General features: G+C 40.7%; 1 protein-coding gene across 6 annotated transcripts in view; it reads left to right on the plus strand.

Annotated features, from left to right (window-relative positions):
• The window catches only part of Prkdc (protein kinase, DNA-activated, catalytic subunit), a 169,808-nt gene that overhangs the window by 110,058 nt on the left and 42,880 nt on the right, over positions 1-16,870 (plus strand). For all 6 annotated transcript variants that reach the window (XM_013148466.2, XM_063258530.1, XM_063258533.1 and 3 more), the window contains 5 exons: positions 1,539-1,728; positions 2,609-2,830; positions 7,734-7,846; positions 9,701-9,832; positions 12,565-12,744. In XM_013148466.2, coding sequence (XP_013003920.2) covers positions 1,539-1,728; positions 2,609-2,830; positions 7,734-7,846; positions 9,701-9,832; positions 12,565-12,744 — 837 coding nt within the window. The remainder of the gene's footprint in view (positions 1-1,538; positions 1,729-2,608; positions 2,831-7,733; positions 7,847-9,700; positions 9,833-12,564; positions 12,745-16,870) is intronic.

The raw sequence follows: 16,870 nt of genomic DNA on the forward strand, positions 1-16,870 counted from the left end.
CTTCTCCTACCCTGGATGTGCAAACTTTATGCTTTTTGCAGCTGCTATAATGGTCACAAAGGTCTGCACCTTGACAGATGGCTCCTTATGGTGTAGGCTGATGGTTTCCACTTTATACTGACATTCCTGCTACTAGTCAGGGATCCTTTATCCAAAACATTTGGGACTAGAAGTGGTTTGGATTTCAGATCTTTTTGAGTGTTGAAATATTTGCATATACATTGTTGTACTTCCCCAAAAAGTCCCCCCAAGATGAAAAATGGGGCAAGATGACATCGTTTTTAAAAGAAGCACTTTTATTTTAGCTGGCCCAACGACAAATTGCAGATGGAATTTGCAAAGCTGTGCAACTGCGTTAGAATTTTGACTGATTTTTTTAGGTCATTTGTGATTAGCTCATAAGTACATAGTGATGAGAAACAGAAACAAGGTGGGCCTTTGTTCCCCTTTGCTTGAGGTCAGAGGCATTTCACAGTGGGTGGTTAGCCAATTCATAGCCCTTGGTCTGCCAATTCCAGGAACATTTGTCTCTCACAAAGGGAACAATGGTTGGTACAACATCATTTGTCTCTTACAAGGGGAACAAAAGTTGACACAGCAAACAGGTTATTGGGGTGGGGGTAACCGACGCATACAGAACAGCATGACCGTCGCGGTCAGTTAATCTGTAACTGTGTGGTTGGTGCTTGGTTACTAGGGTAACGAGCTAAGCACAGAATGACAATACTGCTAATAATTATCATTTTAATTAACTTTTTTGTTAATGACTATCTTTTAATTAACTATTTTGATTTTTCAGCATCTTAGTATAACAAACACAAGGAAATATCTCAGGGAGGAGGCTTAGTTGTAAACACAAAATTTATTTTTTATATAACTTCTTTTTTTTTTGAGACTGAGTGTCACTATATATTTCAGGCTGGCCTTGAACTCACTATGTAGCCCAGGCTGGCCTTTAATTCACAGTGACCCTCCTGCCTCAGCCTCCTGAGTGCTGAGATTACAGGCTTGCACCTCTACAATGCATATACACTTCATACACATACCTGGACATAAATTTATGCAGTATTTTTCATACACTCTTTATACACATAGCCTGGATGTGACTTTACACAATTATTTTTAGTGGGTTTGTATTTTAACTGCAACCTGTCACAGGGGACATCAAGTCGTTGCTTCAGAAACTTCAGGTTTGTAGCATTCTGGATTTTGGATCTTCAGGTTAGGATGCTCCACCTGGGCTGTCATGTGCTTGGCTTCTCTTGCAGGAGAGCCTCATAGTGTGACCTATAGCAGGTATGATACAGTCCTGTTCCATTCCTGAGTATGCTTTCACCTTCTAATGCAAAATATCAAAGGTGAGAGAATAGTTTTGCTTGAATTGCTGAAACTTCGTTGGAAAAGACCCTCTGGTTGTATCTCACAGAAAATGTGAAATGATAGTACACAGCTGCGCATGACACCGTGGGATTCTGAATGGAAATATGTCAGCCTCGCTCTAGAGGAGCACTGTGTCCTTTCAACTTGCTTGCCTGCAGGAGTACACCATTGATCCTGACTGGCGTTTCCGAAGTACGGTGCTCACACCGATGTTCATTGAGACCCAGGCCTCGCCGAGCACTCTGCAGTCCCGCACCCAGGAAGACTCCCTGCCAGCTCAGGGGCCAAAGGCTGGGCAAGTAAGGGCCACTCAGCAGCAGTATGACTTCACCCCCACACAAACTGCAGGTAACCAGCAAATACATGCCCTGACTTTTGCAGACATCTGTTACAGCAAGACCTTTGACCTTTTGTGAGAGAAGTAAAGTGATAATAGCGAAAAGTTTTAAGAATCAAAGAAAGATGTCTTGATCCAAGGGAAAAAGATTGCGGTTCCCAGAACACTCAAATCCTGTAGAGGAGAGAGGATATGGGGAGCTCAGATCTCTGGAGGAGCAGGGAGTGGGCACAGAGCCTCAGGCCTGTGAGAGGAAGGGGTCCTGGAGATGGGAATGCTGCCACTGAACCATAGGCTCCAGCGGTTTCAATGCAAAATGTTATGTGTATCTTACTACCTACCGTTGTTTAAGAAGAAAATTTTTGACTGGAAAACCATCGATGGTTTTAATTTATGTAGTTTTTAGGTTAAGTTTCATCCAGAAAATAGTGCATCAGATTTAAAGCATCATATTTTTAAAGCAGAGTAAAACTAGATCAAACTCATTTATGATTATAGTATACTGCTTTTTCTTGAATGCCTCAATCCCTTGGTACTAAGTGTAGAGTAAAATATCCTAATCATTTTATACACCCATAAACACTTAATACTTTTTGTATTTCTCATATTTTGTTATTTCTAGAAGTAGGAGCAATTTGAAAAATTGAATGGAATTTCTGTAGCACTGGTATTAGGAATGATGGGATCTGAGCACTTAGAAGAGATATAAACTTATAATTCATTTGATAATCACAGAGGCCAGAGGGAGCAGGACACCGAGGCTCAGGCACCTGGTCTGGGGCACTCAGCGGGAGGCCCGCAGAGCTGCAGGTGGTCAGGGGATGTCTCTGCCCTTGCAGTGGGGCTGTGTGGGGCTGCTCATGCTCACTGCTCCTGTCCTATCTGTTGCAGACGGAAGAAGCTCTTTTAATTGGCTGACTGGAAGCAGTATTGACCCACTGGTAGATTACACGGTCTCCTCCTCCTCATCTGAGTCCTTGTCTTCTTCCTTGCTGTTTGCCCACAAGAGAAGTGAAAAGTTCCAGCGAGAACCCTGGAAGTCAGTGGGACCTGACTTTGGGCAAAAAAGGCTGAGCCTTCCCGGGGATGAGGTGGATAACAAAGTAAAAGGTGGTAAGTAATGTGCTGAAACACATTTAAAATAACCTACTGTCCGATTAAGACCATTAAACTTTAATTCGGTAAATGTCTGGGCACCTACTGTGTTAAGCACTTTTTTTTAGGTCTTTCAGAAAAAACTATTAAGTTGAAAAAAATTTTGCTTAGTGACTTTATGGAGTATTAGAGTAGATAAGACAGTAAATTTGTGATCATCGGGGCAGGGGATTTAGCTCAGCGGCATAAGCACCTGCCTTACAAGCAGGCAGTCGTGAGTTCAATCCCCGGTACCGATAAAAAACAAAAAGACAAAAAAAAAAAAATTTGTGATCATCATAGGGTGAAATTAGCATGCCAAGTCCCACAGGTAACATCAAGTAACTCTTAGTGAGGAAAGCAGAAAGTGCAGAAAGCCTGAGTGGAGGAGGGGCCGCTGCGAGACACCTGGGAGCCTGTGATAGAGAAGGGAGAGACCGAAAAGCACTAAGATGAAGTGTGCGGTCTATGTGGAGGCGGGAGGGCCTCAGCAGTTGGCGAGTGTTTCCGGAGCGCTCTCCGCAAGACCCTGCATTGGCCGGTGAAGGGCGTTCAGAACACACTGGGCGTCATCATGAAGGTGCAGAGGTGGAGGACAGGCCTGTGGGAGGTGGGCGCGCTTTAGGAAGGAGCCGCAGGTGAACAGTCAGGGGCAGGTGCAAGGTATGTTTCTGAGCACGCCGGGTGGAGAGAGGAGGGCGGGCAGGCGCTGTGACCGGGGATAGTCACATTGTGAGTGTGGGGAGGGTGAACCCCAGTCAGCGTGATGGGATGCCAAAGGGGTGGAGGAAAAAGTCTCATAAGACTTGTTCAGGCTCACAGGCCCACAGGCCAGGGGAAGAATTCAGTTTTGTTTTGTTTTGTTTGGGGAGGGGTGTTAACCTGGAACTCAGGACCTTGCTCTTGCCAGGCAAGTGCTGTGCCACTAAGCTGTATCCCTGACCCAAAAAGTTCACTCAAAGTGAGCTCTGGTAGTGAATGAAACATTAAAACAAAAACAACAGAAAGAACCTAAGGAAGTGTAGTATATACATTTAAATTTATAGAAGCAGGAATAGAAACAAGAATAACTCCTCTTTTTGAATCTAAGAACTAAAAGAGACTTCACTCCTAACTATTCTTTTTCATAGTTTTCGTCACAAATCTGGCTTCTCCATACTTTTCTAACCTTACCTTTAGAGAGGGGAAATACAGTTGTCCTTTTGCTGCAGACTGAGTTTACAGGTGTGCCCCTCAATTGTTTCTCCATCCTTTCCTCCTCGCCAGCCAATCCTCTCCTTTGCATCAGGCCTGTGGTCTGCACTAGCGTGTAGCCATTGGTCCTGCCGTAAGCTTGGACGGTCCAATTTAAAACCCTAGCGTCCTTCTCACCCTCCATTGCCTCTCAGTTACCCTCCCCACTGCTGGTCTCACATCCAGGGCAGACACCGCTTCTGTGACTGAGACTTCCTTTTTCCACGTCGCCAAAGGGTGGTATGCGAACGTCTGCCATCCAGTTAGTGATGATGGGGACACTGACTCTGGCCAGTTTCTTTCCTGAATGGAAATGAAGCTCAGGATCAAATGCAAATCACTGAGGACAGCAGCAGTTGTTCAGGGCTCATACCACTCCCCAGGGTTTTCCTGTCTACAATTTTAGTGCTGTGGTGAAGACAGAATACATGCAGAATTTAAGGAGAGCAAAAGGTAAAATCTACTTGGAACCTTTTTCCTTGAGTTTTATGAATGGCTTTAGAAAACCTCATAGAACTAAGTAGGTAAAATGCCAGAAGCTATGTCTCTTTTTGTGTATGTGCAGTTTTTATTTTAAAGAGAATAAAACCAAGCAAAATAAAACAGTGAAGCCAATCAAAACAAAACAATGTGATATACAGAACTTAAAAACAAGATAATAGGGAATCAACGATTACCATAATACCTCTTGTTGTCTTCTAAATAGCTTCCCATAACTTCAGACACAGTAAAAAAATTAAACAAAACAGAACAGAATAGAACTAGTAAAAACAAAACAATGAATGCAATACAGGGCTTCAAAACAAGATAGTAAATCCAAAGTGGCTACCATAATATACCTTGTTATCTTTGAAATAGCTGCTGGTACCATCAGATATAATAAAATGAAACAAGACAAAACAGAATATAACCCAACCAAACAAAACAATGAAAATGATACAGGACTTTAAAACAAGATAATAGGGAATTTACGATGGCTACCACCCTCAGGGGAGATTCCTTCATAGATGCTATATTGCATAATGTTGTCCTCTGAATAGATGGTCAGACTATCGGCTTTAGACCTGCAAAGCCAGTGAAACACTAAACATTATAAGCATTAAGTTGTGCTTTACCTCAATAGTTGTCCTCTCAGCCTGTGTTTCTCAGCATCAGCCAGTTGTTTACAGGATGGGGTGGGGTGGGGGTGTTGACTCTGGTCCCCCAGCCCATGTGCCAGAAGGGGCTAGTGTCTGGTTCTCCCCCCAGAGTCCCGTACATGGCACCGACTCATAGGGAGGGCTTGCCTTCTTGTTGACTTCTTCTCCTCTACAGTCTGCAAATGGTGCCGACTCATGGGAAAAATCCATGTCTATTTTAATTTAATAAATCACTCATGTATGTTTATGAATTTTAAATATTTCACATGCTGTCTTATTTGGGGTATGTACATGTTCTTGTGTAAATAAGAATACTTGACATTTCTCAAAGTATAATAAATTAACACTATATCCTTTCCTATTGAAAAAAAAATACAATTTAAAATTGAAGTTCTGCATTCACTGGGTGTGGTGCCTGTAATTCCAGGTACTTGGGAGCCTGAGTCAGAAGACTAAAAACTTAAACCTCACCTGCGCAATTTAGTGAACCTCTGTCTCAAAGGGTAAAGAAAAGAAAAAAGAAAGAAATTTAAAAGAATGGGGCTGTAGTCCCAATCTTCCGTATCAACTTCCCAATCCTGGGGGTACCCTCTTGCATCACGTAGCTGAGTTTTGGCATTACTTTTATATCTCCAAATAGTGGTATTTGTAAATTGCTTTTTCTTTGCACGACAGACAGACGTTGGAGATCTGGCTGGTCTTCCTCACTGGCTCACCACACACACACTGAGTCGTTCTGCCTCTGTCCTCACCCCCAGCTTTGTTATGTTAGTCTTCATTTCATCTATATTCAGTGATCCTGTTTTTTTGTAGTTTTTGGTTTTTTTATCGGACATTGATGTTATTTTTGTCACATTTATCACCAAATTTTCTCAAGTCAAATATTTGTCCTTTATTGTGTCTCTGAATGTGGATATTTCATCTTCTTAGGAACTTCCTCCTGGAATCTTCCAGCCTGTGTGCCCCTGGCTGCCTTAGCTGGTTCTGCCTTCTAGGTGGAGCACCTCTGCAGTAGCATGCTGAGGAGAGGGCTCTAAGCGGGGGCTCTTCTTGGGATTCTGATGCTACCACACTGCTCTCAAGGGCAGAAGCACCTGGACTCAGGCAAGCTGAGATTTCCAGGTTGGGAACCATCAGGTGCAAGCAGAGCCCTGCTCCTCCTTGCCGGTCTTTGTCTCAGCCTTTCCTCTTAGGGTCTGGTCTTTGTAGGTGCTTTTCTGAAAATTTACAAAAGTGTCCTTCACTGCAGCTCTATTTTAATCTGTTTTTCTGGGCATAAGACGCTTCTTTTCAAACTGCTAATTCCCAATGCCAGTTTCGGGGTGTCATCGTGGGTGATTTTGTTGATTTCCTCACCTCGGTTTTCTTTGTTTTTCTCTTTTTGTAATGCTGGTGCTCAGAGCTTCTAGACTATTCTTTCTTTCCTTCTTTCTTTCTTTCTTCTTTTTTTCTGTTTTCTAGAAACATCTTCACTCTTCTTTCACACCTTGTTTCCTGAGTTATGTCCGCGTGTTATTGATTTCCATGAACTGTTTCTGTTCTCCCAACATTTCTCCAGTCCTTGATTCATGACCATGGTATCTGTTCTAATCTGTCTCATAAATGATAATTTTCTGAGTTATTTCTTTCATGATTTGCTTTAACATTCATTCTTAACTATGACTTATTCGAGTTTCTGTGTTTAACATTTGAAGCTTTCTTCAAATGTGTGGTGACATTTGGTTTCTGTCTTGTGTTTCCAGGTGACTCCATTAGGAACTCGTAATACAGCTAATGAGTTGCTGCCCTGCTGGACATAACCCTCAGACTCCTGGTTTCTTGGTTCTATTTTGGTTGATTTTACAGAGGCAGAATCCCTATATTCATGTCTATAGCTAATGGCCTTTTTCTAAAAGTGCTTTTTAAAATATTAGCACTTTTAAACCATATTCACATTTCTCTTAGGGTTTTAGCTGCATATACTTAATATATTTTAACTGTTTTTATTCCCTTTTCCCTCCCTTCTCTCCCCACTCTCTGTCTCTGGAGAAACCCTTCCCATATGCAAAAGATCTATCTCCCTGTTTCCTAGTGTCTATGTTTGTTTAAAAAATTATTTATACTTTAGGTTTCTCATAAGAGAAGTTACACTGGGGACCGCCCGTTTGCAGTGCCACAGGTTTCAGATCTACTTTGGGGCACTGCAGCCACTGAGCTGACCTTACACCCTGGGCTGCTGCCCCCCCACCATTCCCAAGCCTGTCCAGCCCCCCACCATCCTCAAAGCATCCCTCTTCTCCCCACTGCTGAGCTAGGAGTCTCTGAGGTAGTTACAGCTCTGCTGTTCTTCTCCTTCCAGAATTGCTGTCTCCTCTGCTATTGCCTGTGCGTTTATCTTTAGGAAAACACTAAAGAAGCACTGAAAAGTGGAGATGAGCCCGTGCTTTCCTGTTAGAGGTCCATAAGGAGTTGAGTCAGTTACCCATGTTTAATTGGACTGTCAGTAACCAACCCTGTTTCATGATCTTCAGGTACAGACAACCGGGCAGAAATACTAAGATTACGCAGACAATTTTTAAAGGACCAAGAAAAACTCAGTTTGATTTATGCCAAAAAGGGCATTGTGGAACAAAAACGAGCGAAGGTTTGTATCTTGATTATAAATTTGACTGGTCAGAAACATGCATTTTATATCGTAGGGTATATACAATGTTAGTTCTATATTGGTGTATAAACCGTAATTGCAGAAGCAGCATTGTGTGAATTAAGCCTGGTTATGAATCAGAGCATCCTCTGACCACTCTGGATGTCAGCGATGTCCATGATCCCAGTGTGCAGCTTTGTCCTTCTGACCCTGTGGTCTGCCTGGCTCCTGGACTGCCAGGGCCACGCTGTGCCTCTTCGCTCTGCTGCCCACTGCAGTTCAGCTCCTCTGTAGAGATCAGCTTTCTCCATGGTGAAAATGCTGTCACCAGTGTTCCCTGAATTTACATTGTACAGCTCGGAAAGAATTGACCTCTCTATCTTAAGAGCAGAGCCTCGGGGAGGAAGTCACAACTCACGTGGATGTGTGACCCATGGCTGTTGGGCTGTTGTGAAAGGGTCAGCCCACAGGACAGCAAGGGGATAGCAGCCCGAGGGAGGGGTACACAGGGCTACCAGACAGTCCAGGCTCATCAGCTGAAAGCTATGGAGACATGAGTATGGCATGAACTAATAGGTTTACATTTCTCAAAATGTGAAAATAAAGAATTTCTTAGCTACAGCTTCAGATTTGCTTATAAATGAGAAACTGGCAAAATTTCCAAGAACATTGACACAGACTATGAACTAAAACCCTATCATCTTTTCAGTCCATTGTAAATCTTCAACCATTTGATTAACTTTCAAATCCGAATAGAAAGTGATTGAATAGTTTCTCTCTTTTTGAGGGACAAAGTGTACTTTTCAACTTGCTCTTGTCTCTGTAATTACGATTATTCTTTTAAAGACTAGAGTCCAAAATTAAAGCATGTTCAAAACCATCCCTGCTCTATGGCTTCCTCAGAGAAGTAGCTTTGGGCTCCTGATTAAATCTAAAACCCAGCAAATATGGCCTTAAGGAAATAGTATTTGGTCAGCAGAAGGGAGAGAAACCAGGATTACTGAGCACAAGTCACAGACAGAGATTTTGGCTTGATGTGAAGAAGGTCTTTGTAACAGTTAATCAGCCTGGAGTAGCCAACAGTGTGCACTCCGCCCGACACAGGCATCGAGTGTGAGACTAACAGAAATAGTACAGTCAGACATCGAAGGCCCTGGGGGTGCTCATGTACTCATCGGTCACGTGTATCTGAGTACTTCACTCAGGTGCTGTGCTAGGTAGGTGCTAGCAGTGTGCAGGGTAGTGGAATAAACCTCATGGAGCCTGGTCTACCGCACAAAAGATGAGCTGACACCGTAACATGGACTTTCAGAAATAAACCAAGTGATGACTCATTCAGGAAACACCTGAGTTAGGAGAGTAGCAGTGGAGAGCCTCTCTGGAGAGAGAATACAAAGATGGGAACCAAGTGATGGGGACAAGCTGATGACAGGCATTCTAGACCGGGGTTGGCAGGTGCCCTTTGCTCTGCCTGGTGGGGTATCTGGACACAGAAGGGCACAAATGGGTATAGTGGGCACCACTCAACCTTGGAGGTGAGGCTTACTCTTAGGGGAATTAAAAAGGTGCTACAGCCCTCTTGTTTTCAAAAAGTTTCAAATCAAATTTTCTTATTTTGTGAAAATTCAAAATACTTTGTAATGGGTATTTTTAAATGGTGCTTACCTTCCATCATAATTTTATTATGGGTTTATCATTTACGGTAGACTTAAAAGGCACAGTGAACTGACCGGTTAATAAAAGTTGCCTCCACTTCACCTTTATGTTCAAGGTAGATCCTGACAGTTTCCTGTCTTACGCAGTCTGATTTTCTTAAGACCTCTAATGCTTCATTGTTGGTTCTGGTGATTATAGGAGATCAAGAGTGAACTGAAAATGAAGCGAGATGCGCAGATTGTTCTGTACAGAAGTTACCGTCATGGAGACCTGCCAGACATCCAGATCAAGTACAGCAGCCTGATCACCCCCTTGCAGGCCGTGGCCCAGGTCCTCTCTCATTGCTCTGTTTTCTTTTCAAAGGTTAAAAGCTACGTTCGCAGCTTTAGAGGTCTACTGTTCCTCAGGAAAGATGGCTGAGGCCACACTCACACATAAAATCCTAAATAGTAGACTTGTTTTAATCACTGTTCCAAATCCATCTCTGCCACTTTTTGGATCCTGATTACAGCCCTAAAGTTGAAATGTCCATATCAGGGCAGTTAACGTGCTGAATGACAGTCTCCATCTAAAAATGGAGCTAAAACCTATTTTTCATATTCAGTAATGTCAGAATGAAATAATGCATAAGACAATCATTATAAACGTTAAAATACCAATAAGCGATTTAAATCATTGTTTATATACAGTGGATTTTTTGAGAGTATCAGAGAAGGAACTGTGTATCAATGAATTCAGTATTCTTTTATGATTTGCTTAGTAATAGAGGACTGGAGAAAACAGAGCCTTAGGAAAGAACGCAATTTTCTAGCTGAGTTCTTACACTTAAAGGCGTGATTAAGACTCTAACTTCTATTGAAGTAATTTTCAGAAACAAGTTATATAAATATACATTATATATATAATCTCATTATGCTATCCACCAGTAAAATCCCTTATATTATACTTGTTTCCATTTGTAATACTGATTTTAATCACATTACATGTGTTTAGCCTTTTATTGTCTTTAAGTCTTATGTTTTCTCTCATTAGAGATTGACAAGAATTTGTAAAAATAGTATGTAGTACATGAACCCGTCATCAGCTGACCCCACTGGACACATCAAAGACCTAGGCTTTGATTGGTGTTGGTGCAGCAGTGTTACCTCAGTGCAGACTCATTGTTTTATTCCCTGCAGTCCTGTGGGTGTGCATGTGTGCCTCGTCTCATGTACAGATTGTTGTAACTCATAGGGTACCCTTTTTATTGTCATAAAGTGCCTTCTCTTCCTTACTTTAGATCCTCCCAAAATCTTGCAACATTAAGGCAGTGATTAGATCCATTCTAGACAAAGGTTAAAGATTATCAAAATTGGACTACATGGCAAAATTCAGTTCTCACTGAGTGTGGAGTTCGCTCTCTCTTTTCTTTCTGTTTTTGATTTTGGGCTTATGGTATTGGGGATTGAACCCAGGGCTTTGTGTGTGCTGGGCAAGCACTCAACTCCCGAGTCACCCGTGCCCTTTAAAAATTTTTTCTGTGACAAAACCTCACTAAGTGCCCTAGACAAGCCTCAAACTTGCAGCCCTTTTGCCTTAGCATCCCTGGTAACTGGGGTTACAAGTGTGCACCACCATCCCTGGCCAGTTGCTGTCCAGTGAGCCCTATCCACACTGGGGGGACAATCGTGTATCACGATGGGGGCAAGTTAGCGAATGTATGGCTGCAGGAGACCTGTACGCAAGCTACTATCTCATTTGTGCTTGGAAAAAATGAAGGTGGTACATGTTTTGAAAAAGCAAGACTATCTTTTTTTCTGTTCTTTAAGAAAGGAGTCTGCCCGATAGTTCTAATGCCAGTAATCTATTTATTTGACAAATAGTCATTGTGGGGTTCCCCCTGTGTACCAGTGGCTGGTGTCTGCAAGAGTACAGCAGTGGGCAAGACAGACAAGGCCTTCTTGCCTTCCTGGGCTGCCTTTCTTCACTGCAAGCCTTGCCTGTGTGGAGGAAAGAGGACCATGTAAACCACCGTCACAGTACGTGGCCAGCAACAGCTGCCGCACTGAGGATGACACTTAATCACCCCTGTAGCTATCCTCCCAGTGAGCATTTGGGACACTGAAAAAGGAAGTAATTTGTATATAGCATTCAGGCAGTACCTATACACCTGGGAACCTGCCGACCATGTGTTTAATCAGACAACCAATGCCAAATAAAAGAATGTGCTGGTCAGTCAGTGGAAGGCCAACCAAACGGTGGCAGTGATTATCTTTGTGTAGTTTAGTTATGAATGATACTTACTTTTATTTATTTGGTTTCTTAGGATATTTTGTTATTGATTGGTTTGGCTTGCAGTGTCGGTGATTACACTCAAAGCCTTTATAGTGGGATACCTCTTTGGCCTTTCTTTTAATTTTTATTTTGAGTCAGGGTCTCACTATGTCACTAGGCCATATTCTGTAAAATTGTATATACTTTAGTAACTGTAACAACATAGCAGGAAAATGCATTACTTAAATTAATAAACAGTAAAGAATAAATCAGATTTGTATGTCTTATTTATGGTTTTTGTTCATGGTTTTGTTTTGGTTTTTATTCATGTATACTTGTCTTCATTAAACTAAATATAGTAGTGTATACAGGAACTGTTCTTGGTGCCAGTGTTTTAAACACAAATAAAAGCTAGTGTTCTTGAGGTCGTGGAGAGTTAAAGCCATAAACAGGCAACATGCTATTAGATAGAACTGAAACACTGAGTTTAATAGGTTTAACAGTTAAATGGTTGCCCTGGGACTTAAAATTCTTAAATTGGCATTTTATTTAAGGTCATAACTATGTACTGATTAGCTCTCTTTGTTGAAGGTCTGTGCTTTCGTAGCATATATTAAGCTAGTACATGTGGTTAAATTCCAAATATTCCCTTTGTGAAATACCTCGTAAAACTCTCTAAGCAGAATTTAAATGTGTAGTGGATATGTTTGCAACAGTTTATATTTTCAAGTAAAGCTCTGATAGAAATGGTAAGTTAGAGCCTTTTTATTTCAGATGCTAATTTGTCTTTGTTTTGAATTTTTTTGCAGAGAGACTCATTACTTGCAAAACAGCTCTTCAGCAGCTTGTTTTCTGGGATACTCAAAGAGATGGATAGATTCAAGTCGGTGTCTGAAAGCAAGAGCATCACTCAGAAGTTGCTCCAAGACTTCAATCATTTTCTTAACAACACTTTTTTGTTCTTCCCACCTTTTGTGTCTTGCATCCAGGTAAGAGTCTGCACACTATGTTCTCCGAAACACACACTGTCTGCTTTTGGCACCAAATGCTTAATGGCATCACCATTTGTTTCTGAGCTGGCACTTGATCGATGCCAGGTGTTTAACAGAGTGGATGCATTGTTTGGGTTCCCTCTTCTCAGATGGGCACATGGAATTTATTTGGCTTTTTTTTGCAAAACAAACTGCAACTTACATACAACAAAAAAATCCAAATTTGAACGTATTAGAAGTGCTTATTTTGTAAGCAGTCAGTGCCTTTAGTGTTTTGATTGCACCCTGCATTTCGTTTGGTTATTTTTCCACATAAAGATCTCACGAATTCTTTCCTGCCTCCTGAGGGGTTGATATAGAGTGTTAGAGCCATAATTATGAAGATATAAAATCTCTTTCCTCTCAGAACCTGCATCCTCCCAGCTATACACAGTTCACAGTTCACAGCTATACACAGAAGGGATGCTCTATAGGAGCAGGCCATGGTACCTGAGTAACACAGAAGCATTAAAGTAGTGTAGAGTACTAATGAAGTGAGGAAGTAAATGATCTCTTATCAGGATAGGCTTGTGCTCCGGTAGCTGATACCTGTCCAGATAAATTGTCCTTTTTTTCGGTACCAGGGATCGAACTCAGAATCTTGCACTTGCCCAATAGGCACTTATGCCACTGTACTATATCCCCAGCCCCTGTCTAGATAAAATAATGAATTTCTTCTAAAATCAGATTATCTCACCAGATTATAGCCAACCAATTTGAAGAAATAGGCAAATGCATTGAAAAAGATTTGGAAAGTAAAGCTACTCGTTTCAAATTTTATGGTTTAGCAGTAGATAATATTTATGGTTCAACTTTCTATTTTTATTGGAAGTAATAGTAATAAATACAATGTCACTGAAGAAATGGCTTCTTTGTGTCATTTAAAAATACAACCATATCTCTTGATTTGTATGACACAGCAGAAAGCAGGTTAAAATGGTTTTTTTTTAACCTTTACCAACCTGTGTGATGTAGCTGCTGGTGCCGTGCCCCAGTGATGGTTGGACTCACAAAAGTAAAAGGAGTCAGTGCATTTATTGCTGACAGCTCACATTGGATGAAATACCACAGCATCATGCATTAAAAAATTTATACATGAAAGCTTTAACAAATAATATGCAAATTATCATCAAAACTGAATTTCACTAGATGGTAGGAATTGAATTGTCACTCGTACCAGGAGTTCCTTAACGACAGAGATGCTAAGAAGGTGTGGTGCACACACCTTAATTCAAGCACTCTGGGAGACTAAAGCAGGAGAATTGCAGTCTGTGTAGTTTAGTGACAATGAGACAATGTCTCAAAAAAAAAAAAATTCTCAGGAAGTAGTTCAGTGCAGAGGCCCTGAGTTCAAGCCCAAGTCCCACACTCCACCAAGAAAAGGTATAGATACTAATTATGGGAACATCACTTACTCTTCTGAAGTAATGTGCTTAAAGGTAAAATGCTGAAAATATTTTATTTATGAAATGAAATCAAATTAATTATGGAGTCAAAAGGAAAAGTTATGCCAGAGCTTCAAGATGAAAAATGCTTCAAATTGAGTACTTTTGGTGAGTTTAACTAATTTAAATGAATTAAACATGTGTCTTCAAGATGCAAATCAGAAAACCACGCTTTCCCATGTGTCAGGGACAGCTGCTCTGGGGAAGAGAATCAGGAAGAGAATCAAGAAGCCAAACCACGCCTTCCCATGAGCTAGGGGCAGCTGCCATGGGGAGTGTGAAGAGAATTAAGAAACTAAACCACAAAATCCCATCACTTGGGATGCTGAGGCAGAAGGCTTGCTGCAAGTTTGAGGCCAGCCTGGGCTACAGAGCAAGTTCAAGTTTAGTCTGAAGTATATAGCGAGACCCTGTCGCAAAAAATAAATACCAAAACAAAACAAAGGAAGCCAAAGCACACCTTCTCATGAGTCGGGCAGCCACCATGGAGAATGGGAAGAGAATCAAGAAGCCAAACCACGCCTTCCCATGCACGGGCCAAAGTGCAGGCTGGGAGATAAGAGCATCCCCACCCACTGTGAGCAGTGGGCTGATTTGGAGGAAGTCAGGCTGAGATGATAGTAACAGAAGTAAAAAATATATATAATAACTTAATAGTTGAACTGTTTGATAGTTGAATTGTTTGATTGAGTTTGCAGGCCTAAGGCTGGTGGTCTATTTGGAGGATAACAATATGTACTGTAGCAACTATGGAGGAGTTCCCGCTGTCCTATATTTGAAATCCAGTGTTTTGTTCCATTTTCCTGTTTTGTTTTATTCCTGTATCTGATGCAACTATCTTGAAGATAAAAATATGCAGTATTACAATCATTGTTAAATTCCTATCATCTTGTTTTAAAAAACAAAAACAAAAAACAGATGAAAATCAACTTAACCTGTGATATGTTTCAAGCTATAACAATCTTCAAAATAAAACTTAAATTATGACAAGCTCAAGCTATGACAGATAATTTTATGCATTTTGGTACATTGGCTGCACAGTCCTGTGAACAGTGAAAATAAACATTTTTGCTTTTCATCCTGATATGAGAATTTGAGAATAAGTTTCAAGGTTTCCCTCAAAAAAATTTTTGGGGTTGTATATTTGCAATTCTCTTCTTAGTCAACATAAGTGTATCATGTGCAAATTATCAAATATGTATAGAGTAGCATTTGTTCAACTCAAAGAAAAATTTGATCATCACTGTTGGACTTCTATATGACCTGTCTTCCCAGGCACAAATATTGCTTGCTTCACAAAAATGCCTTACTTATATCATCTTTTTTGGCAGTATGCACATTTGTGCATGGAGCACATGAAGAATAAAATTATGTCACATATCTGATGACCATTTTGAGAACTCACTAAGAATTGCAAACAAATCCATCAAACCAGACATTGATGCATCAGTTTCACAAAACTATCCCTTTTATTTTATGTTTATGTTGCCTTCCTTTCTCAAATATGATACCAAAAATATTTTTTAAAAAGACCCCTGTTGGCCACATAGGATGAATGAATCTTTTTTAAAATTTTATTTAGAGAGAAAAAAAAACCAAAACAGACAAAGGGTACAAGTAATACAGAATTTCAAAAAAAAATAAGAAATCACTAGTCAATAGATTACACATTGTCATCTTAGAAATAGTTGTTCAGGTTACAAAATTAAAGTGTACGAAGTGGACATTCAAACAGTGAGACTGCAAACAGTTCTGTTCAATGATCCAACAAAAACTTAGTAATATGGTTATCTTAAGTGTATCTTATACACTTAAATATACATGCAGTTGTATCCTTTAGAGCACTTTCTTTTCCTCTTTTTTTTTTTTTTTTACAATAACAATTACACATTTTGGGTTTTATTACTCAAGATGAATGAATCTTAAATTTCATGCCATGATGGATAACACTGCTTGCTAGGGTACCTGAAGCCTAGAACATATATAAATAAATAATTATAAATTGAGAATTACTTAAAAATTAGGACTACATTCACACAGATGTTTTGAGCGAGGTAGTGATGCAAAACTGCAGTTCCAGGTTCTGAGAGACCAAGGCAGAAAGACTGCAACTTCAAACCTAGCCTGGGAAACTTAGTGGCTTACAGAGACTTTGACTCAAGATAAAAAGTAAATAAATATGAAGAGGGCTGGGGTGTATGTAGCTCAGTGTGAAGGCCCTTGGTTCAAAAAATAATAATAATAAAACATATTTTATGTTTTCTTGTGGGTTTCCGTCTCCAAATTGGGTTTGTCTCAAAGTCTGACATTTTAGCTAAGAAAAAAAGCCTTTCCTATATCATTGGTTGAAACAGTTTTATAAATTTTCTGTCTTTGTAAGGGTGACAGACATTTTTGTCTGATTGCTTTCAAGAGTTAGTGAATCGGATTTCCGGGAGAACATGGTGGACAGATAACAGATACTACGGAGGCTCTCTGAAAGGCTTGGTTCAGAAGTCAGGAAGGGTGCGGAGTAAGGAGACATAAGCAGGTGGAGATATGCTCTGCTGACTCAGGAACGAACTGGGCTGAGAGAAACCAACTTAGAATGTAGTCCTGGTGCTAAAACAGGAACAGAAAAGCCTCAATGTGGAGGCTGG

This window comes from Cavia porcellus, unplaced genomic scaffold, assembly GCF_034190915.1.
Source record: "Cavia porcellus strain 051 isolate PalLab524CR breed Dunkin Hartley unplaced genomic scaffold, mCavPor4.1 scaffold_11, whole genome shotgun sequence".
In the NCBI taxonomy this organism is placed as follows: Eukaryota; Metazoa; Chordata; class Mammalia; order Rodentia; family Caviidae; genus Cavia; species Cavia porcellus.